The sequence below is a fragment of the Equus caballus genome, chromosome 6 (assembly GCF_041296265.1).
Source record: "Equus caballus isolate H_3958 breed thoroughbred chromosome 6, TB-T2T, whole genome shotgun sequence".
Classification (NCBI taxonomy): domain Eukaryota; kingdom Metazoa; phylum Chordata; class Mammalia; order Perissodactyla; family Equidae; genus Equus; species Equus caballus.
The window spans coordinates 18407239-18430341 of NC_091689.1; the positions used below are offsets into that span (position 1 = coordinate 18407239).

The following is a 23103-nucleotide window of genomic DNA, read 5'->3' on the forward strand; positions in this document are numbered from 1 at the left end:
ACCCGCCCACATTTGGTGACCAGAAGCGTCAGAAGTGAAGTGGTCTGCCTGAGTAGTAAAGAAGACACAGAGGATGCAGCGATTTTTCACACCCACGCTCATGAAAGTCTGGAACTGAAGGCACCCCAGACAGTCTCCTGAAGCCCCATCAGTTTAGAACAGCCCAGGACTCTGGCTCCCAGACCACCCAGGGAGCAGACGCCTGAGCTGGGTAAGGCCTGCATCCCACAGCAGCCGTCTGGGACCAGCCTCTCTTTTCCTCACTGATTTCCAAAGGTCCCAGGTGCAATGAGCATCTGGGTCCACTCCTTTTTAAATGCTCTGGGGAACACAAAAATCCAGTTTACTTGGAGGCTTGGGCATAATGGTCCATCGTTGGGATAAAAGGATTTGTCCTTTTAACACCAAAGACATTCAAAATGATAGAGAAACTAAACACCAGCGCCCACCAGCAACTTCCCTATGTTGGAAGAGTTCCAAGGAATAACCGGCATGGAGGCCTTTGGTCAGGACAGGAAGAGGTAGGGCGCAGGGGTATTGTGACATGTTTCAGGGAAGGGCAGCTTTTCCCTTGGCCAACGGAGGCTCAGGCCCAGAGGGGCAAGAGAACCGGACCGGGCATGGAGCCTGGGGCCGAGCCCTTCGTGGCCCCGCAGGACGGGGAGGCCGAGCCACAGCAACAGGCTCCGACCCAGTGCGCAGAGGGACATGGCCAGGTGCTGCTGCTGGGCGAGCTCTGGAAGCAGGAGGAGTGCTGCCTGACCCTGCAGAACATTCTGGAGCAGGCCTCGACCGATCAGCCCGCCGGGCCCTCGTCCATCCGAGCCACGAGCAGCCACAGCAGCACCAGCAACCGCGCCAGGCGGCGGCCCAAGCGCTCCGGCGACATCTCGTCGGACAACGCTGACTGCCCGGCCGCCAAGTCCAAGCGCTCCACCCAGAGGCGGCCGTGCGACAGGGGCAAGGCTGCAGACCCGCCCGAGCGCGAGCGCGAGCGCGAGGTGTCTCCGGCTCCGGCCGGGACTCCCGGCCTCGGGGCGGCAGAGGACCCGGCGGCGGGATGCGCGGCGCCTCCGGAGCAGGGCGCGCGCCTGCTCCTGGTGCTGTGCCGCGCGTCGGCGCTGCGCTCCCAGCTGCCGCGGCTGCAGCTGCTCCTGCAGCAGGTGCACGCCCGGGGCCGCAGCCCGCCCGCCGCGCTGGTCGGGATCATCGTGCAGCCGCGGCGCGACGAGGAGGCCGACGCGCGCCGCCGCATGGAGAGCCTGCTCTGCAGCGCCTTCGCGCCGCACAGCCCCACCGTGGAGGTGCACACGGCCGTGTTCTGCCCCAGCCGCCCCGAGGGCACCCTGGACGTCCAGCGCGCCACCTGCCGAGGGCTTAAGGGCGCGGCGCGGGGCTGCGTCCCCTTCGTGGATCGGGAGACCCAGACGGATGGTGAGGGGCCCCAGGGCGGGGTGTGGGAACGCCAGGCTGCCGGGGGCGTCCCCAGGTGGGGAAACGTCAAGTACGGAGGGAGTCCTCTGCCCTGGCCCTGCTGGTCCCGAGTAGGGGACAAATCCCTGATGTCAGGACCCCTCCCCTAGCGCCTCCTCTCACACCGTTTTGGGTGAAAATGAACTAGATTCTTCCCCCCAGGGGTGCTCACTGGGGCAATCTAGGGTCAGAAGTGTTCGAGCTAACTTAATTCGGAGGGTTACCCTTCCCCCCAGCCACCTGACCTCTTCCCCTTTGCCCACTACTCGGAATCAGCTTTTGCAAGGGACAGATTTGGGAGTTTGTAGGACCGGGGCCCACCCCCTCCTCTCCTCACCAACTTATTCCTTGCTTCATTGTTTACTCTTCTCCTGCAAGGGAATCATAATTGTAATAAAAACTTGCCTACTGTGAGCCAGGCACTGTCCTAAGGGCTTTTCACATCCCATCCTCACAACAACCCTGGGAGGGAGGGACTGTGTTCAAGCAGCTGGCCCACTGCAGAATTCTTATTCACAGCCCTTGAGACCCTTCCTGGGGGAATCCAGGCCTGTGGCTGCAGAGGGTAAATCCATGGGTCTTAGGGCTCCGGGCAGTGGGCTCTAAATGAGCACCCAGTGCCTTCTGTCTCCTGGGGCGGCAGTGAGGAAGAAGAAAGTGCTCTGGGCCAGGTAACTCAAAGGCTAGTCACTCTGGGCACTGCCACCCTCCTGCTGGTGACCAGAGCAAGTTGTCCCCTCTGCGGACTAATAGCCCTCCCGACATGTGGTGGCCAAGGGCCAGCTAGTGTCTGAGGCGCCATCCGGCTCTAAGATGCTAGCTTCAGGGCAAAGGTTGACACACTTGTTCTGGGTGCCCAGGACACATCCAGAGGGCCAGAACCACCAGGGACCTTCTAGGTGTGGCTATTAACACCCTCAGGCCCTTATCCTGACTACCTGAGTTTGCATCCCCTTAGACTCATTCTCCTTGCTCTTCTAAATAGTCCATGAAATTTGCCCGCGGCTGGCATGCCTGGTTAGGAAAGCCTCTTGGCTATGGACTGTTCCAACCACAATCCTCAGCAAAGGCCAGAAAAATCTCAGTTCCTCTTTGAAACTTCTAGTGACGCAGTCTCCAAGGATCCTTGTCCCCATCATCCACACCCACCCCACCTCCAACAGTTTCCTGGTTTCCTTGTCCTCCCACCCTCCCCGTCAAGCATCTTCTGTGTGGCCCCTTCTCTAGACTTGGGCCTCCATGGCGCCCACAGTCTGGGAGTGGGGAACTCGAGAGAAGACCAGGATAGAAATCGTTCTAATGCCATGCCGAGTGTGATCCGGGGCTCCGAGGGGAGAGATCGCTTCCACTTGGGGATCTCAAGAAAGGCTCCATGAGGAGATGGCTCCACATGACATGGATCTTGATGATGGGATGTGTTTTGACAGGGAGGAGAGAGGCTTGATTGAGGGGAAGGGCTTCCACAAATGTAGGAAAGTGAGGCATGTTCAGACCTCCGGGGCTCACCATTGGCTGGAGCTGGGCATGGGGAGCAGTGAGCTGGCTGAGAAGCTGGGACAGCGGGCTCTGAAGTGTAATTGAGGGGTCTGACTGCCAGGCTAGGAACTTGTGCTCAAGCCAGAAGGCAGAGGTAAGATGTTCTAGCCAAGAACCATTGCAGTCCATTCTTCCTCATCCTTCTGGGCCAAGCTCTCACTCCACGAGTGCCCTTCTGTGCTTCTTAGGACCATCCTTACTAAAGGACCCACACATATTTTCTCCACTGCCGTAGAAAACTCACTCCTCCCGAAGCCTGACCTTCTGTGTTTCCTCCATCGCTCTCCCGGGGACCGGGACCTGTTTTCTGTGCCTTGTTTGGCTCCTTGGTGTGAAAAGGAATGTTTCCTTCATTGCTACCAGGAAATCCTACCCATGTGTGTCTGCCTCATCTAATTCATTTAAACCAGTGGTGCTCAACCAGGGGCAATTTTCACACACAGAAGCGCGTGCGCACACACACACACGGACAATGTCTGTAGATATTTTTGGTTGTCACAACTTGAGGGGAGGGGTAGTTGCTACTGCCTCTAGTGGGCAGAGGCCAGAGAGGCTGCTAAACTTCCCACAGTGCACAGGACAGCCCCACAACTAAGAATCATCCGGCCCAAAATGTCCATAGGGCTGAGGTTGAGAAACTCTGATTTAAATCCTGAGGCCCTCAGTCAAAAGCCCATTGGTGCCTGAAAATCTGATTTTGCAAAGACAAACGTCTTAGGGGTTCCTGACCCGACTGCTGACTCTGGACCGCGTTCCTGACCCGATTTCCAGTCTCTTTGATTCTAAATTGAATCCCCCGAGGGGTCTGTTGCTCTTGACTTCGTGGAATGACCACCTTCTCATAGATTCACCTCCTCCCTGAACCTCCTGACTCCAGGGCTTAACCAACTTCAATCTGACTTTATTGAGCTGAGCTTCCTTTCGCTTCTAATCCTGCATGCCTTTTTTTTCTTCAGTCCTCTCACTCAAGGAATTTGTGTGTGTGTGTGTGTAAGATTGTCGCTGAGCTAACGTCTGTGCTAACCTTCCTCCATTTTGTATGTGGGATGCCACCACAGCATGGCTTGATGAGCGGTACGTAGGTCCCCACCCAGGATCCCAACCTGCGAGCCCGGGCCGCTGAAGTGGAGCGGGTGAACTTAACCACTCGGCCACAGGGCCAGCCCCAGGAGGGATTTTTTTTTAATTCATTCATTTTAAGGCCTGTATAACGATCTGACTCCCAGTTGCCTTCTGGAGTCATGGAAAAAAAAAAGAGCCCTGAACTGGAACTTAACCCTGTCCATGCCTCCAACCAGCTGTGTAACCTTGGAAAAGTAATTTAACTTCTCTGAACCTGTTTCTGCTCTGGAAAAAGAGAATCATTTAGGTCTTTCCGGGCTCTAGGATCCCTAAAATGTTTTCTGTCATTTCACAATTCACATCACGTCTAGCCTTGCATGGGGGTTCCTTCTAGCTGGGTCTGCCCTAAATCTTATCCTAGGGCAGGAGTATCACCTCCCAGGCGCATGGGGCTAACAGTCTAATACTCACCCACCTCGTGAGGCAGCGGTGGCGGAAGTGGAGTCTTCTAAGGTGAACATTTTATGTCATAATCCAAGCGTGAAGGTTAAGGTTGTCTTTTACAAATGCTTTTTCCTCTTCCATCCTAAAAGGAAAATCACCTGGTTAACTTTGAGAAAGACGCATAGTCCCCTAATTGACCCGAAGAGTTTGGGGTTGGAGAGGTGGTCTGTTGTTGCCAGTGTAATGAGTCTGAGAAAAAGTATAGCTTTGCAAAGAGCTGTTATATTTTGGGGGGAAGTTCTTTTGTGAAATGCAAGGGTTCTTATCAAAGTGGGGGCCCCCCAAGTCCCTTCCCACAGTGGAGGAGGGCAGGCTTTGGGAGAAGGGGGAAGCCACTCTATATAAGATAACCAGATTCGGGGGACAGCTGAGATGGCAGAAGGCTTCTGGGTCTTCCATGGACCCCTAAATCTTCAGTAAAGTTACCTAAAACTCACAGAACACATGGTGAAGCAGTTTCTTGTGGGTTTTTTGGTTTTTGCATGTGGAAACCGGTGACACAGCTGAGTGTCACAACCAGGGTGTCTTAGAGTGAAAGAGATGGCACACAGGGACCCAGGAACACACCAGCGGAGAGGTGCCTGAAGCAGGCGCTCCGGTCGCAGAATCACGGGGGTCCAGGTTGTCACAGGCTCCATGGCCGGGCTTAACCAGGTCCGTGAGGGGCCGGCAGCGGCCCTCTGCCCATCCCAGTAGCTGGGGAGGAGGGAGGAGCAGGCTGGGGTTGGCAGAGACTGTCCCCAGAGCCCCACCATGGGAGCCACCTGGCTTTTGTGACCTCACAGGAGGGGTGTGAGTGACTGTTCTCTGGGGGCCTGGGTCCAGCCAGAGGCCGGAGCCTTCCCCCAGGGCAGGGGCAGACGGCTCCTCCAGGAGGGAGCCGGGAGATCAGGCAGCTCCATGTAGGTCCAGCTTTAGGTAGGGAGGGTCCACCATGAAGAAGGGCAAGAGGAAGAAGACAGAGACCAAGCGTCATGGCTCCACTTCCCACCATACCAGCCACTCCTCTGAATCCAGCCCGCAGCAGCTGAGCTCTGAATCCAGCCCCCGACAGCCCAGCTCTGCAGCCACGCTGCAACAGCCCGCCCCCGGGGCCGCCCCCCAGCAGCAGCAGCCCGTCAGTGCATCTGCTCCGCAGCCCAGCTCTGAATCCACCCCAGCGCAGCCTGCACCCCAGGCTATCCCAGCCCCTGAAGTCAACACCTCGGCTCGGGGCCCAGTGCCTCAGGACACTGACGCAAAAGCATCCTCTCGGTCCAGGAAAACAGGTGGGCTGGCATCTTCTAGCTCAAGCGGTTCCAGCCTTCTTGCTGACGGAGTCCCAGGGCTACCGCAGTGGCTGGATCTCATCGGGTAGTGATGCGTGGTTAATGTGTATTCTGGAACCGTGCTTGTGGCGTGGGAGAATTTTGTTTTTACCCAAGAGACCAGGATTCCTGGGTTTTGTCACTCCTCACCATCCTGAGTCTCACTGAAGAAGACAGCCACACATACATATTAACATTTAACTTGGCTCAGTGGTAATACTAGCTCATTAGGAGTCAGAAGTGCCATGTGGCTGCTCCTAAAAAAAAAAAAAAAAAAGGATGCATTAATAGAAGAATGTGGTTTAGGACAAGGGAGGTGATCATACTGCCATAGTCTGTCCTCATCAGGCCATTCTTGTGTGCTGTAAAAGATGCCAAACAATCTAGTCCAAAGAAGATAGTCCAGGTTAATGGGGGATGAGAGGGGTGAGGAGAGGCAATAACCATCTGGTGTATGAAAATTGGTCAAGGGAACTGAAGGATATCTGTCTATCAGTTGGAAGATGTGAATAGGTTTGTTCCATGTTGTACTCAGATGTCTGACTAGGGGCCATGGATAGATAAAATACAGGACACCCAGTTAAATTTGAATTTCAGGTAAACAATAAATACTTTGTTAGTATAAGTGTGTCCTGAATATTGCATAGATGTCGTGTATTTTTATTTGCTAAATCTGGCAACCTTACCCATGGAAGACTCTATAGACAGGCAGATTTGTGCTCAACATTAAAAAATTGCCAACAATTAGCTCTGTCTGAAAATGGAATGGCTGTCCAGGAAAAGTGGTCCCATCTCCTCAGGTAGGCAGTCTGAATGAGCATTGGGTTGTGTAGAGGAAATTAGAGTGGAGGGCTGGTTAATCCTCCTACCAATAATGGTGGGCATAGCTAACCAACATTTATCACCGAGCCTCTGCTGCACCCCCAGCCTCCGACTCAGCCATCTAGGTTGAGCTCATGTAACACTCCTGTGAAGGAGGTACTAGTCTCATCATCTCCATTTTATAGATGGGGAAACTGAGGCTCAAAGTCAAACAGCTCCCTCTCAAGCAGGCACTGTAGCGTGAAGAGGGGATCTTCAGTCTATTCTGACTCCAGAATCCTTGCTCTTAACTGCAGCACTGACCTTCCCATCCCGAGAGGTCTGGGGGTCTCCCCAGGAGGAGAACACCCTTCTCTGAGCTTCTCCTGGATCCACCGTGAGCCGGTACCCGCGGCTCTGTGGTCTGGAGCCGGCCACACTCCCCAGGCCATAGCTTATTTCTCTGGGATGGTATGGACATAAAATAAATGAGAGGTGTGAGCATGAGTGTTAAATCCATGCTATCGCAGTGACAACCATATTTCTGCGGCTAGGAATCAATCTGTTATTAATATACGGCAATGGATTCGAGTGTTTTACTATATATTATGTATATTATGTTTATCAACCACTGAGATAAACATTTCTGGATTATGGCCTTCAGAACTGACATCTAAAGAATGCAAAACTTTCCTTCCCAAATCTTTTAATGAACGCATGCGGCTCCCACCATGGGGAGGAGCTCTGCTTACTGAGGAAACAAGACAGGAAAACAGTGGTGGCTCATCAATGGTGACCCTACTCTTCTTCTTCCAAAGGACCTTTCTTTCTTTGAGCCAGAATGGGAAGGAATGTTGGAGATAAGGGATGAGGGCCTTTAAATAAAGGACACCGTGTTCTAAAATCCAAACCCTTTTGTACGCAGAAAATATTCTAGCTCAAGAAAATACATGATTTCCACTAGAATGGCTATAATCAAAAAGACGGAGGCTAGCAAGTGTTGGTGAGGCTGTGGAGAAATCGAAACTTCATACACCGCTGGTGGGAATGTCAAATGGTGCAGCTGCCATGGAAGACAGTCTGGCAGCTCCTCAAAGGGTGAAACATGAAAATACCATATGACCCAGCAATTCTACTCCTGAGTATATACCCAAGAGTACTGAAAACATACATCCACACAGAAACTTGTACACAAATGTTCACAGCAGCATTAGTCATCATAGCCAAAAACTAGAAGCATTGGGGGCCAGCCTCATAGCATAGTGGTTAAGTTTGGCACACCCCACTTCAGCGGCCTGGGTTTGTGGGTTTGGATCCTGGGCACAGACCTACACCACTTGTCAGCCATGCTGTGGCAGCGACAAAGTAGAAGAAGATTGGCACAGATGTTAGGGGGAAAAAAGAAAGTGGAAACAACTCAATGTCCATCAACCAATGAATGGATAAACAACATATGATACATCCACCCAAGGAAATACTATTTGGCAATAAAGAGAGATGACATATGCTACAACATGGGCGAACCCTAAAAACATTAGGCTGAATAAAGGCACTCCCAAAAAAGCCCACATATTGTATGATTCCATTTATGAAATGTCCAGAGTAGGCTAATCTATTTCCAGCAACTGGGAGGAGGGGGAAAGAGGCAGTGACTCCTAAAGGGTATGGAGTTTCTTTTGGGGAGAGATGAAAAGGTTCTGGAACTAGAGAGTGATAATGGTTGCACACCTTTGAGGATATACCAGAAACCACTGAGCACTTTAAAGGGGTGAATTTTATGGTATGGAAATTACATGTCCATTTAAAAACACTTTTTTAATTAAAACAAAAAAGTGTCTTGCCTTTAGAATTTCCTCTTTCCCCATTTCAAGAAGAATATTTGTCATGGGTCGGTGTAAGCAGGAAGTGTACTGAGTCTGCCAAGGTTGGTCACTGGCTTCATGGAGCTTTGGTTGAAGAATCTATATATAGCTCTGGGGCCAGACCTGTAGCCGAGTGGTTAAGTTTGCGCATTCCACTTCTATGGCCTGGGGTTCACTGGTTTGGATCCTGGGCCCAGACCTAACACCACTCATCAAGCCATGCTGTGGCAGCATCCCACATAGAAGAACTAGAATGACCTACAACTAGGATACACAACTATGTACTGGGGCTTTGGGGAGGAAAAAAAAAAAGGAAGATTATGGCAACAGACGTTAGCTCAGGGCCAATCTTCCTTACCAAAAACAAAAAAAAAAGCATACTTTAAAAAAATAAAGGAAAAGAATCTAGAGCTCTCTCAAGAAGCCAGGACAGAAGAGGCTGCATGAAGAGCGAATCATCCAGCAAGATGTCCTCTCGTGTAGCAGCAGAGGGCGCCATCTGCGAGTTCTGCTGGGATCCACAGCACAGGAGGGCAGAAATGGGAGATAAGTTTGGGAAAGTATTTCAAGGACTGTAACCTGGAGCAATGGTTGTCTTCCGAATGAATCAGTGAATCCCGGAAAAATGGAACGTGGCAGATCCAGTAGCAGGAATCTCCTTGTCGCCTCTTTGGGCAGACAGTCACCTGCTGCCATCGCTTCCTGAGAATTCCATGGAAAGAGCACCAAATTGACAGAAGTCCCGAGTTGTGCCACAAGTAGAAGGACCCACAACTGAAAAAAATATGCAACTATGCACTGGGGGGATTTGAAGAGAAAAAGCAATAAAAAAAAAAAAAGAAGAAGAAGATTGGCAACAGTTGTTAGCTCAGGTGCCCATCTTTTAAAAAAAAAATCCTGAGTTGAAGCTGGCTTCTTCAATCTACTTGCTCTCAGGGCATATCCTTTATATTCTCTGAGCCTCAGTTTCCTTCTTTTGTAAACTGAGAATAACAATGTTCCACTTCACAGGATTGTTCTGACAAATAAGCTGGATAATGACGTGAAGCCTGGAGAACCGCACAAGCGTGAGCTATGACATCATGATGATTTTTATGACTCTCAGGTAGCACCAGCCTATCAAACAACTAGTTTTGCAGGCAGTTAGTCTTCTCTCCTGTAGACACGCCTCCTCTCCTGTCGACACCTCCTGGGGGCAGCTGGGTCCCTCATCTCTCTCTTTTTCTCTTCTCCCAGGGCCTCTGACTCGTGCGGGCCCGCACCCCTTCTGTTCCTGTGCTGCTTGCCCCAGCAGGTCTGCTTGCTGGCGTCGTCTGGGCCTGTGTCACAGCCACATCTTTGATGTCCTTCTGCCTCGGGCCTGGCCCACCATCCCAGGAAGAGAACTCCCAAACCTCCTCACGTTCTACAGGTTCTGGAGCGAGTGGAGGGCTGGACGCTCAGGGCACGCGGTTCCCAGGGCCAGGCTCTGCTCGAGACACCGTTAGCAGTTGTGTGTAACTTCCTCTTGGGAATCCTGGGCTGAAAGGAAAGGCTTTCCCTCGGGGAGGCCACTTCCTGGGATTTGGTGCCTGGCCCTTTCTGGCCAGACCCACCCCCCACGGTCCCTACCTGCACAGAGAGGTGCCGGTTTTCTTCCTTATGGGGAATTGCTTCTTCAGGGGCTCCACTTTACTCTTCTCTGTAGGCACCCTCCTTCCTTAGAGCACACTGCCTTCAGAAATTCTGAGTCACTCGGAAGCTCTGTGTTGAAACGCTCTCTTTGGGCTCCTTCTGGGGCCCATCCTGGAGCTATGCGCTTTAGCTTCTTGACCTGCATGTGAATTTCCCTCAGAATTTAGTGATAAATGTGGTTGTAACTCACATGCCCCCTGGTGATAGCAAGACCTCCACCCCCTTCAGAGGGTCTCAGGCTATTTCTGGCAGTCCCCACCAAGGATGTCCCCAGGCTGGTCTGTCCACGGCAGGGCAGCCCCCCACAGAATCATCCCCACTATCTGTCCTTCTTTTTCTCTTCCACAAAGCCACCAGGAGAAACCTGGTGGCTGCTACTTCCCCTCATAAGAAGACCTCTTTTTGGGGGAACTGGAGTGAAGATGTTGCTCCATTTATGCAGGGGGGCAGGGCTAGGGGCAAGTGTGGGAGAGGGGCCTCCGCCCACCCCCAGCTCTGGGCCCCAGAGCAGCTCCACCTGCACTCGGGGTCTCACAAGGTCCACGGAAGAGGCCTTCCACTTGGGGATCTCAGACCCCTAACCCAGGAACAGAGCCCACCCATCCCCCAAACCCATCTTGCTCCTCTTCCCGGCCCCTCCCCCACCAAATCTCCTCTCCTGTCCATCCTTGAAAAGCACCATCTCTCAGACAAAGGAAGAGAAACAGATACCCAGGTGTGTTGGGAGAACATACTTAGAGCTAAAAATACTCCACTACCTGGTAAGTCCCATCAAGGAAGGGCCTGCCCGCCACTCACCGTTGCCGACTGTCCTTCCACGCGCTTAGTGTATCCATCCATCTGTACCAAATTGTGCCATGGATTCGTATGACTTTAAAACCAGCAAGTGGGAAACCCTACTCTGCCTAGGACGCTGTGAGGGAAACCAGAACAGGGAAATTTACCCTTAAAAAGTGTAGGCTATGTGGTAAGCTAAAACATGTACATTTAGAAACTAAGATGTAAGCCAGAAGGTGATGTTGCTGTAGGGGATGTTCACAGAGCTTCAGACAAGGAGAGTGCTGTCTCCTAAATTGGGGTCCAGGTAAACTTTAGAGTGTCAGTGGTATCCGTGCTGAGTCTGAAAGATCTTGTGACCCTCCATGGCTTAACACGAAAAGAAAGAACATTCTAGGTGGAGGAGATGGCAAAAGCAAGACTCAGAATTCAGAAAGTCGGGGGGAAGGTGCAGAGATCCAGTGTGGCCAGGGTAAGACCTGTAGTCTTCCTTCTGTTCAAATTTTAGCTCCTGCTTCCATAATTTTACATTTCTCAGTGGAGTGGCATGTTGGCTCTTGGCTTTAAATACACGTTCACATTAAATAAGAATCCCTACTTTAGTAGAATTTTTGTCAAAATGGATATTACATTTTGTGAAAGCCGCCTCCACAATTATTAACACAATCATATCTTTTCCTTGCCTTTGTCGGGGGTTTAATATGTCATTTCTTCAGATTCCTCATCTCCAAAATGGCACTATGTGATAGACCCTCCTTCACGGGGTTGTGGTGAGGCTTGAGGAAGACACTGAGTGGGAGGTGTTTAGCACAGGGCCTGGCTCACAGTGGCCCTGACCACCTTGGTAACCTGCTCCCTGACTGTCCAGGGGAGCGGGCATCTCAGGCTGGCCCATTCTCAGATCTCGAGGGGTCTTGTGGGAGAGCTTTATTGGAAGGGGTGGTGGGAGTTGTGTTCCCTTGAGAGAAGGATTGGTAGGGGGAGATGGGTATTCCTGCCATCCTGAGGGGACCCCACAATTTCTGCTTTCCCCTGCCTGTAGATAGGCACTGCAACTCAACTTCTCCCAAGCTCTGGGCTTTCTGCTTTGCTTTATAGGAGACCTACAAGAAAACTCTCCATTCACCGCAATTCACGTGCTCCAAGCCCTCGGGACTGTTGCTGTGGCTCTGGGGGCCCTGGGAGCTGCCTACTACATCACTGAATCCTTGTGAACAACCCCCAGGCCCGCAGCCCGGCAGGTATGTGGCCCCGCTTCGTGCCCACTGCCCTTTGCGGAAGCCATCCTCAAGCCCACTGACGTGCCATCCCTGCAGCGCAGGGCAGATGGAGTGTCTGTCCCTTCTCTGAACGGAAGAGGTCTTCCTGGTGGACCAAGCCCCCCAGCCTCTCAGGGAAAGCTTGAGAACTGAGTGACTCCTTCCTGGATGCAGGGTCATCCGGCATGGCTCTCTCGGGCATCCCTGGACGCTCTTAGACAATGCCAGACTCATTATTGGGATTGTCAACCCAGAGTTCCCCAAACCCCCACTGACCTGGGAGGTTCCCCTAGTCATGGGTACCAGACAGGAGGCAGTGGGAGCAGTGGGGCCAGAGGTTGCTACTCATCTCAGGGCCTTTCCTTGAACTTTCTCTGTGTCCAGAAAGCCCTGGGCCTGGAGTAGGTTGCTTCTCAGGGACTAGCTGAGAGTCTGAATTGGTGGCTAAGTCAACAAGGCTCCCCAGAGACTGAATCCAGTCTTCACTACATCCCCCAAAGCTGTGTGTGTTGGGGGTGGCAGTTCAAGTGGCCGGTGGGGCTTGTTCTGGGGCCTCAGCATCGCTGACACCGCTTACAAACCCGTGCATTATGCGGATTTCACGCAGCTCCGATTCTTTCTTCTGCGCTGGGGGTGACCCCTTCTGTCTCCTTAGGGTGGACCCCTTGCCTGCTGCAGGGTTAGGGTGCAGCTTTCTCAGGGCCAAACGAAAACACCCAGGGACAGAACTTCATCCTGACAGGCGGGTCATTCCAGAACAGACTGCCTCTCCACACCGAGCTGTCCTCTAACCGCTCTGGTTTCCCTGGAAGGAGAGGGAGACTGTGCCACCCACCCCGCCCCCATGTTGTGGCCTGAGGCAGGGTCCTTCCCAGGCCCCACAGCCCACACCCGGAGATTCTGATGAGATGGCCTTTCCCCACGTGACCCACTGCTTTTGTTGAATGGCTGTTCTGGAGACTGTGTGGGAACCAGTGTGGGGATGGATGCTCGTTGACATCCAGGTGCTTGGATGTGTCTTAAGTGACCAGGCCCTACTTCTTCCAGACTTGCTTTTGCCAGAGCCCAGGCTGCTGTGTCATCTCCCCACGTCATTCAGTGGACCCTGTGGGTCTGAGGTCTAATTAAGGCACCACCAGCAGGGGTCAGTGAAGACCTTTCTGGAAGCCCAGAAGTTTTAGTCGCAGTTCCTGGACACTGGTCAGTCTGGTGTCTCCCACCCCAACTCCCCCATCTCCCCACACCCCTGTGAAGATGTAAATGGACAAGCGGGTCAGCCCAGCTGCCACATGTCAGTACCAACCACACCACAATAGACTCTGTGAGACATGGTGGCCAGTGGGGAGTGGACGGCCAAGTCCACCGACAGGCTGAGGCTAGGCTGGGACTTTGAGGTCTGGTTGAGTCTGTGGATCTAGGGTAGCCAAGGCTCCCAGGCACAGGAATGGGGTAATAACCCCGATGGAGACATAAACACTTACCTGACAGCGAAGCCAGGAGGCAGAATCCAGATGGGGAGTGTTTGTTGATTAAATTATGCACTCATTCCTTAAATATTTCTTGGGCACCTCCCTTGCGCTACAGGAGTAAATCAAGACAGACAAGCGCCCTCCCCCGAGGGAGCCTAGGTTCTAGTGGGCACAGATAGACAACTGGCAAGTCCACAAATAAATGGGATCATTTGATTTGGTGGTAAAAGTGATCAAGGAAATAACGATATAACGTTGATCTGATAAAGAGCAACCAGGCAGGGGGGAGGGGGGATCAGGAGGGGATGCTGCAGGAGACAGGCTGGTCTGCAAAGGCCTCTCTGAACTGAGGCACAGGTGGCAGAAGGAGCCAGACGGTGCAAATCTGGGGGAAGAGTGTTCTATGCAGAGGGAACAGCAAATCCAAAAGCCCTGAGGCAAGAAGGAGCCTAACATGTTTGGAGGCCAGAGAAGCAGCCAATATGGCTAGAGCTGGGGTCATCGGGATGTCACTGGAGGGGAGGGCAAGGTCAGGTAAGGTAGGGCTTTGGGGGTCCCATTGTGTTCTAGTTGCAGTGGGAAGCCACTGGAGCAGGGCAATAGAAAATTCCTACACAGCACTTCCTGTGTGGAGGCGCTGTTCTTGGTGCTTCACATAAATGAACTCCTTCATCCCCGCCTCGGGGGAGTATCTCCAACTGCTGGTTTAGATTTCAAAACAATCACAGGAGGCTGAGAATGGGAAGGTGGGGAGGACAACAGGGTAAGGGGTAAGGAATGGTTTGCTCTATCTAGGCCGGCAAAGATGGTGCTGGGAACACGTGATGGCAGTGGAGGGGACAGTGAACAGTATACTGTGGGGGTAGAACCAGCAAGGCTTGCTGATAGATTGGATGAGACAGATGAGAGAAAGGGAAGCCTCATTGCTGGAGGAGCAAGATACATGAAAGGATGGAAATCAAGCATTCTGTTTTGTTGTTAATATTGGGATGTTAGTCAGACAGAGATGTCAAATAGGCAGGTGGATATATGGAGCTCACAGGACAGGCCAGGTCTTAGCTATAAACATAGAAGTCATTAGCAATAGCTGAGCTTTAAAGCCCTAGGCAGTGGCTGAGATGACTTACGGGGAGAGCATGGATAGAGCAAAGGGCCAGGAACCCAGGCCTGGAAGGTGCCAGTGTTGAGAATTCTGGTAGTGAAGGAAGGTGCATGCAGAGAAGACACCTACTGTGGGTCCACTCTGGGTCTAGGTGAGCACACGGGGTCCCAGGAAATTCCCGGAGGTGATGAGAACAGATAGGCTCAGGTCAACAGGTGGCGTCCACAGGTAGGGAAAGGCCACCCAGAGACAAGTATCTCAGTGGTAAGGGCTGGTGAGCAGGGCTGTGGCCTCTGAACATAAGGATCCAGCTGCTTCCTTTCTGCTTGTTGTTCTGTTTCCAGCTGAGTGTGGACAGACAGATGTGTGCTTCCCCTTCCTGGTGCCAGAACTCATACCCATCTGTAAAGTGAACAGAGGAAGGACCCTGCACCAGCACCCAGGTTCATGGCCTCATCAGCTTTTGACTGGATGGGCAGATCCAGGTGCTTACTGAGCTCCCCCTTCCCAGGCATCCTGCCTTTGCGATCACTGCTCTCAATGCCAACCCTTCCGGGTGCACAGAGTTTTCACTGCTTCCTGAGAAACAGTCTTTAGCTTGACAGCTGAATGAAATTTACCTCCCTCCCATGGTTAAGGTGCTTTGTAAACTGGAAAGTGTTTTACTCTGATTCCTGTCTTTTTAATTCAGTTGTAACATGAAAGAATGAATTGGTAGGTTTCCAAACGCCACAGGCACTTGAAGACTTGATCTGATAAGTGGATTATGAGTTAGACTACCTGGTGCTGCAAATTTCAGAAAACCTAACTCAAAATGGCAATAAGGAGATTATCTCACGTGACAACAGAACAGTTGGGAAGTGTCAGGGCTGGTTCACTCAACAGAGTCATCAGAGACCTGGAGAGTTTTCCAGTGTTCAGCTCTGCCATCCTCAGCAGATGGGGGAGGCTAGTTGCCTTCTTGGGTGGATGACTGGAGGAGCTCCCAGAGTCACACCCTCAGACCCTGACAGCCAGAAGCACAGAAAAGCCCACCTCCTCCTGTGTCTCTTCTTGAGTTAAGAAACTTTTCCCAGAAGCCCCCTCCCCTGGCATACTTGCCCTCTCACTTGGGTGACATGCCCCTGAATTGGGTCTCATGGGCCTTCCGAAGCAAATTAATAGCATAGGGGGGTTAAATTATCATGACTGGATCAGACCTTTCCAGACCTATCCCTATGTTCTCCCCCAGGGCTGGGGCTGAGGTTGCTTCCCTTTGCTGGGCAAAGGAGTGGGGGCATCCAAACCAAATGGGGCCCCTGCAAGTAAGGAAGAAATGAGAGTGGACTTGCGGGGAGCAGCCAGTAGCACCCACTACAACGGGCAGGAATGGGTTTAGAAGGGGATATGGTAGCTGTGTGCAGGATGAGCTCCAATACACAGACCTGTAGGTTTGTGAAGTGCTTTAGCCACTGAAAGCCTCCCTGAGGGTGTGTGTGGGTCCGTGTGCGTGCACGCTGCGGGGGTACACACTGTGGGGGTATGCCAGGTCATCTTGAGTTTCATAGGCTCAGAAATTAGACCCTGTGGAAGGGAAACAGACAGATAGGTGTCCTCAGTTCAGAGAGGGAAGAACCATCTGATGACAATGGCAAAGCCTCCTCTCTGGGAAAAGACGTTTCTAGAATTTTCTTTTCTAAAACGTGGTTTCCCAGCATCCTACCAGCAAATGAGAAGACACTAAAAGGAAAAGGCTGCTTCCCCTCTCCTTTTGGGCACTGAACTGATAAAACTCACCCCCACAGCCTAGCTCTTGGGGAGCGAGGCTCCATCTTAGCTGCCGGGGGCCCTGGAGGAGGGAGAGGAAGCAGAAGATGCCAACACTGACTGAGCCAAGTACAAGCCAGGCACTTTGCATAAACGCAGTACAGCCTGAAGGGAAAAAACAGCTTCTGTCTGGCTGTGTTGGGGAGAAAGGAAGAGCAGACATGAGAATAGGAGAAATTTGAATCCTAAATAATTTATTTTTCCACAGGAGGATGTTAGTTGCTGAACCCTCACCCCTGAGGCCATAAAACTGCATAGCCACCAGAATTCGGGGGTTGTGAAGTATTGTCTGAACTAATGACTCCGTCTTCGTTTTTTTTTTACAGATCCAGTTTCCATCAAGGATCTCTCTTGTCACCAAAATAGAAAAAAAAAAAAAAAAAAGAATTCTGTTTCTTTAATGTGTTTTACCCAGAGACACAAAAGTTGGACTTGGCAAATGGGTTGGGAGGTAAGTGTGGGGGACCTTGGTGACTTTGTGAGCCCCAGGTCAACCAGGGTGGGAGCCTGCCCTGGTTCCTGTTGGGATCCAAGGTGGGGGCAAAGTTCTCCACACATGCTCGCAGAACAAATTGTTTCAGATTTTCCCACTTTAAAAGCAGGAATTATACAACGTAATTCATTACCTAACATGACTAGTCAACTGCACTTCCATCAGGTGGCGATCCCAGTTAGTGGGAACAAGAGGCACACGCTGGCTCCTTTCCAGGCCTGCACCTTGGAGGACTGAGGCCGTGTGCCCAGGAACACTCTGGCTCTGGGAAATGGCTTCATTTAGCTTCACCTGTGATGGAGGAGGGGCAGGGCAAGGCATGGCTTGCAAGCTTGTGGTCTGCCTCGATGACTTAGCTTCACCCAGCCAGAGCCTCGTAGGTTTTGACATCTAGCTCCTGAGCAGCCAAGATCCTAACTCCAAGTGATTCCAGGAAACACCAGTAGAGGAACGAGGTATGAAACAGGGAAAGGAGCACAGTCAATACGGGTCCAGTGGCCACCCAGGGCAACTGAAGTTTAATCCTGCTGGGACAACTCTGGGAAACAGAATACACATCTCAGAGTAATCCTACTTGAAGGGGGAAAGCTGGGTGTTTATACACCCAGCCTGTCAGTCATGGGTTAAGGGCTGCTGGGAGGGAGGTGGTTAATTCCCTTGCACTTTTGTCCACTCTAGAGAGAAAGCCCCCAGGCAAAGAAGTGCAGATGGCAGAGCCTGGGAGTCCAGAAGGCACTGACGCAGCAGTAATGGCCAGAGGATAAGAGGGGGCGGGTCACAGGGGGGTGAAGACAGCCCTGAACTCACGCAGTAGAGTGCACAGAGCCATGCCCAGGTGACCTGCTGTGCCTGCAAGAGCTGGTCAGGCTAGGACCCAGCAGGACAGCCCCTGGGGAGGCAGGGAGCTGGCCTACCTGCAATAGGGCAGGCGGGCTTGGGCAGGGCGGGCCAGATCAGTCACCAGGAACCCCAGTGCCCACCTATCACCTCCCAATCCCAGAATTTCCTAAACAGGCTTGACAGGAACCTTCTCTGGGAAGCCAGCCTTCTGAGGAAAAGTGTTGACCTCCGGCGCGGCATGGGGTCCGTAGACACAGCCGAGGGGACGGGGCAGGCCATGGCTGCTGCCTCCCGTCAGCCCGGCTCCTCTGACTGAAGACGCTTAGCTCCTTTTTCCGGCATAGCAAGTCCCCTTTTGTTGTAAATGTTGGACAGCCTAAACCAAACCGGCCTGAGCGAAGGGAGAATGTCTTGATTCCTGTAAGAGTCAAGAGAAAGTTCCGGTTCAGACGCGGCTTGCTCCGGGGCGCAGGCCACGCCCCCAGAACCTGTTTCTCTCCATCTGCTTCTGCAGCCCAGGTTCCCTTCTCACTCAGGCTCTTCCCACCAGATCGCTGCGGCAGCAACAGCCCTCCAGCCTCTGAAGGTCAAGTCTGGCAGGGAAGGCGGCTTGTCTCCCAGCGGTGAAAGGCCTCTGATGGGGCTCTGATTAGGTGCTGTGTCCCTCCCGGAGCTCAGGCTCTGTGCAGGGGAATGCAGCTCTGATTGGCCACTTTTGGCTTGCACAACCATCTTTGGAATTGAGGGTCAAGTCCACGGAAGGTGTGAGGACTGAGAGCAGGGAAGAGACAAACGGCAATTTTGGTAACCTGTTGCTAGAGGAAATGAGAGTGCATGGCTAGGCGGCTAAAGACAGCAGAGGTCCACTCCAGGTGGGTTTGGGCCTGCAACCAGGGCCTGGGTGCTGTCCTCCACTTCTGCCCCCTTCCTCTCCACCCCCACCACTTCACCAGAATGAAAGCCCGAGTAGCTAGGAGCCGAGAATTCACAATTGCCTTGAGCCATGGACCCCTGGTGGTTGGATTCCCCAGGGCAGTGGTGACCTCGTCAGTACTACCTTCCCACCCCCAGGGAAGTGTGTAGGCGGTGCTGGTTGTCACAGAGACTGAGAGTTACCATGGGCTGTTAGTGGTGAAGGCCTAGAATGCAATGCACAGGACGGTCCCACACAAAGAATCATCCCACCCCAAATGCCAATAGCATCCTGGTTAGTAACCACTGCTGTTGGGTTCTTCTGTGGATACTCTGCTACACTGGCCTTGCAGCAGGTCTCACAGTAGTTGTCATGGACCACAGGCATCCCTCTTGCAGAGTGGAAACCGTGCATGCTAAAGGGTCACATGCCGAGAGTCCCTCATCATTCTTCATCCTGCTGTGTGCAGTTCTGTTGGCGTGTCCCCCTCTCCCCTCTGTTGTTAGGTCCCAGAGGCAGAGACCAGGTGTTTTTCCTTTCTCGAATCCTTCCCAGCACATAATGGAATCTTAGGAATGAATAGGCCTGCCACCATGGAGATGATTTTTGGATAAGTTGAGATTTAGGTTGGGCTGCTGTATTCAGAATGATTTATAAATGTGATCATTGGATTGAACTATTTTGATTTCAACCAATTTCAAGCTATAGCCCAATAGGTGATTTTGAGGGAAAGTTTAGAGCTAGAAAGAAGCATGACCAAGTATGTTTCAGAACACCTTACAATAACTAAATCTTCCATGGCTGTGAGTTTGGCGACAGACTGGCTGAGCCTGCATGTCTAGCATCTTCATCAGGCTGGACTACAACCTTGCCTCTGAACGTGGTCTCCAGACCATAGATTGGTTATTCTTGAGAAAGTCAGGTCTGTCCCACTGGAGCAGTCCATCCAAGCGTGGGAGAGGTACACAGGATGAGGGTACAAGAGACAAAGGGCAGAGCCAAGTCCAGGATGCCCCATCCTCCTGCAGTTGCCCATCTGGTCCACCCAGCCCAATGGTGCTGGGAGCCTAGGACCAGCTGAAAGGTCTTGAGCTTTTCAGATATGATGCTGGTCTCCATCCTTCCTAACCCCACCTCCAGAGGACAACCACTCTCCCACTGACCATGAAGGCTGGTGGGTTACAGGTAGACTGAGTAACCAGGATTCAGGGAACTGAGCTGACAAATCTAGTCATAAAACTCAGGTGGAACACCTAAGTGCAGCCTCTTCTGTCTCCTGCCTGGGTCCCAGGCTCCGTGCCATATTGGGCAGGGCAGTAAACCAGGCCTGCAGCCACTGGTAACCCATCAGAGGTAGGACAGCTCTTCCTGCTGCTGTTGCAAGTTCTGGCTTCACCAGGAGACTCAGGAAGACCATCTGTCCCCAGACAACTCCTCCTGTCTGTATATAGGGACAGTATATGCATTAATAATATGCAGGTAATATACATTGTCACACCTCACATGGCCAGTCACAGAGAGTCAGAGCAGGGATTTGAACTGGTAAAGTGCCCTTGTCAGCATCCCAAGATGCATTGCTGGCCAAAGCCTGGAGGAACTGAGCCATGAGCTGGCAAAAGGACTGGGACCGAGGAGCCTTGAGGCATCTCCTTGCTAGGAATGTAACATCATTGACTGTCAAGTAGGAAAACCCATGGAGACGCTGAACCCCTAGGACTGCTCTTTATCCCCTCCTCCTCTTCTCCCTGCACTTTTTCCACCCTTTTCTTGCCTGCTCGCCTCCAGTGGTCAAGAGTGAACTGCTTGTGCCATATTCTGGGGAATCCGCATGTAGCTGAGACATTGATGTTTGGATTGCAGTCGGCTGCAGAACAGCACTGGGGTTTAGTTTTATCTCACGGTGCTCTATGCTGTGGGTGTGGTAGGAGGTGCTTTAAATGTGCTGCTGAGCTATCTTCAAGGAGGTAGTGTGTATGAAGATTCCCAGAGGCTCCAGTTGCTCAAAGAGCCCAGGGCTCCCGGCGGCCCCAGCTGAACCCCTGGAGCTGGACAGAGCTGACTAGGAGAAGTGGGGTGAAAGATTGTTAGGGGTCTATTAGTGTTTCGTACATATTCGGGGACATTGCTTTCTCTATGGCAGCAAAAGGAAAGTCTTCCTTCTGATGGGAATAAGGAATAATTTGGTATAAGAAACTTCAACTCCTTCGCCCATCTCCCTTCCTCTTACTCACTTGGCAAAACCACACCCTGGTTAAATCCTGCATCCTACGCCTGTGCACTTGTGCAGCTGAACTTGGGGAAGCACAGCCATGCATGCCATGGCCATGGCCTCACTCTAAATTCATGACCTCGAACTCTAAGGGGGCCTCAATGCTGGCGGGAGTCGAATCACCTGGCATTCATCAGGACTCCTCTCTGTCCTCAAACCTCCCACACACCGCCCAAGACTTCCAAGACTCACCACCAAGTCTCCCCACCTACCAGCCCCTCTCTAGTCAATATCCACACCCAAGACAACCACTGGTTTGATTTCTGTCGGAGTAGACAGATAGACACAAAGTTTTGCCTGCTCTGGAAACTCACAGAAGTGGAATCAACCAGCATGCACTCTTGTGTCTGGCTTCTTTTGCTCAACATAACGTTTTGAACCTAATTCTTATTCCCATAAATATCTACCATTTATACCTTTTTCTTTCTGAATGGTGTTTCCTTGTGTGACCATGCCTTCATGTGTTTGTCTACTTGCCTGTTAATGGATATTCAGATTGTTTCCAGTTTGGGAATCTTTAAATAAAGCTGCTATTGAGTATATTTGTGTGATTCATGTTGTGGACTGAAGCTTTCATTTCTCTTTGGTCAATACCTAGGAAGAGGATTGCTGCGTCATCAGGCATATGTGTACCTTGATAAGAAAGTGACACGCTGGTTTCCAAAGCGGTTGCACCATCTGACCCTCCTGCACCAGAGGGTGAGAGTTCCAGGTGCGCCACACAATCTGACCATTTGAAGAAGAAAATCAGAGCATGTCACTCCTCTGCAAGAAACTGTTACTGCACAAAATTGGGGTTCTCTTGCCTGATGCGCTTAAAAAAGCCAATAATTATGGCATCAGCTTTTGGGAAAAGAAATCAGCTTTTTTTTTTGCGAAACCCATCTGCAAGGAGACAGGGCCATATGATCTCAGATCTGTCTCACCGATCCAGGGCTTGCAGCACAACTTATGGGATAAAGGGTAGGTGGTCTGAAGTGTGGAGATAGATGATGGGAGGTGAGGAGAGGTGAGGTAATTGATGATCTGTGCAAGCACAGTCAAGCTTCATGCCTCTTCTAGGACGCATGGTCACAAAATGGCGTGCTACCATGACCTGAGGGTGGAGTTTTTAGCTCCTTGACGTCAATAAGCTCACTTACCGAGCATTTGCGCAGGTCCAATTGATGGGTTGGTGGTCTCAACTGGCCTGAACTGGACAAGGGGTCTCAGTTCCTGAGAAACCACTCTGAATTTCTCTGTTGATAAGATGGGGTCAGTTGCACTGGTCCTGGAGGGCCTGCGGTTACAAAACCCTCTAATGACCTAATGACTGGATAGTTCATTGTATTAAGGAATTCTTGTAATTTTTAGGTGTGAAAATGATTTTATGTTAGGCTTGAAAGAAGTGCTTATCATTCAGAGATACATACAGAAACCCTCATGGATGAAATGATGTGATATCAGGGAGGCAGGAGATGGAGGAACAGATGAAACACCTCCATCTTTCTCACTGTGACCTCTAGGGGGAGCTCCCTGGGGTGAGCCAAGGAGCCACATTGGGCTCCTGTACCAGGACCTGAAGGCTTTGGCCAACTCTTGCGGGGTGGGGCTTTAAAGCTTCCTTCCTTCTCAAGGCTTTCTCCACCTCCTGAGCCTGAAGGCAAATGAGAGATGGGGCCAAAAAAAGCATTAGCAAACCACACAGGCGCAATCTCATGACTGCTGTGGCCATCACAGGACCTCACTGAAGTGAGAAGGGATGGAAAAGGACCCCTTCTGAGTGTGGGGCTGAATCCCATACAAATATCATACAGCCCAGCTCCATCCCCCTCAGCGCTGCCCATTGGGCTGCCCTGCCCCTCCCCTCAAGGCCATATCCTTGAGGCAAGAGGAGGCTGCAGAGCATGAACAGTGGCCCTTGGAACTGGGAATCAGGTCGCGTGTCTACCTCATGCAAACCAGCTCCCTGGAAAC

The 23103-nt window shown here is 51.8% G+C and overlaps 2 protein-coding genes across 10 annotated transcripts in view; one reads left to right on the forward strand and one right to left on the reverse strand.

Annotated features, from left to right (window-relative positions):
- The window catches only part of GPR55 (G protein-coupled receptor 55), an 82643-nt gene extending 77313 nt beyond the window's left edge, over positions 1-5330 (reverse strand). For 3 of the 6 annotated variants that reach the window (XR_002808512.2, XM_023642534.2, XM_070270647.1), the window contains exons 1-2: positions 5143-5330; positions 4543-4657 (exon numbers count right to left, since the gene is read on the reverse strand). The gene's annotated coding sequence lies outside the window, so the exon portion shown is untranslated. Of the gene's footprint in view, positions 1-4542; positions 4658-5142 lie in introns of those variants that run through there. The other 3 variants (XR_011439861.1, XR_002808513.2, XM_070270652.1) reach the window with 2 other exon arrangements.
- Positions 569-21687, forward strand: SPATA3 (spermatogenesis associated 3). 4 transcript variants are annotated; one of them, XR_011439862.1, is made up of 5 exons: positions 5381-5843; positions 9782-9956; positions 12095-12237; positions 15171-15311; positions 16959-17062. XR_011439862.1 is itself a non-coding variant. In XM_005610696.4 (4 exons), the coding sequence occupies exons 1-3, from the start codon at positions 5510-5512 to the stop codon at positions 12198-12200; spliced, it is 615 nt and encodes a 204-aa protein (XP_005610753.1). In that variant the 5' UTR covers positions 5382-5509; the 3' UTR covers positions 12201-12237; positions 16959-18164. The 4 variants fall into 4 exon arrangements, 2 of the variants coding, with proteins under 2 accessions (XP_023498303.1, XP_005610753.1); XR_002808510.2 differs by lacking the exons at positions 5381-5843; positions 9782-9956 and adding an exon at positions 569-1434; XM_005610696.4 differs by lacking the exon at positions 15171-15311 and having other exon boundaries at positions 5382-5843; positions 16959-18164.
- Positions 21688-23103: the final 1416 nt, after the last annotated feature.

Coding starts and splice junctions, on each gene's coding strand:
- SPATA3 (XM_023642535.2), top strand. CDS start 621: ATGGAGCCTGGGGCCGAGCCCTTCGTGGCCCCGCAGGACGGGGAGGCC. Junction 1,435..12,094: donor TCGGGAGACCCAGACGGATG/GTGAGGGGCCCC, acceptor TTTGCTTTATAG/GAGACCTACAAGAAAACTCT.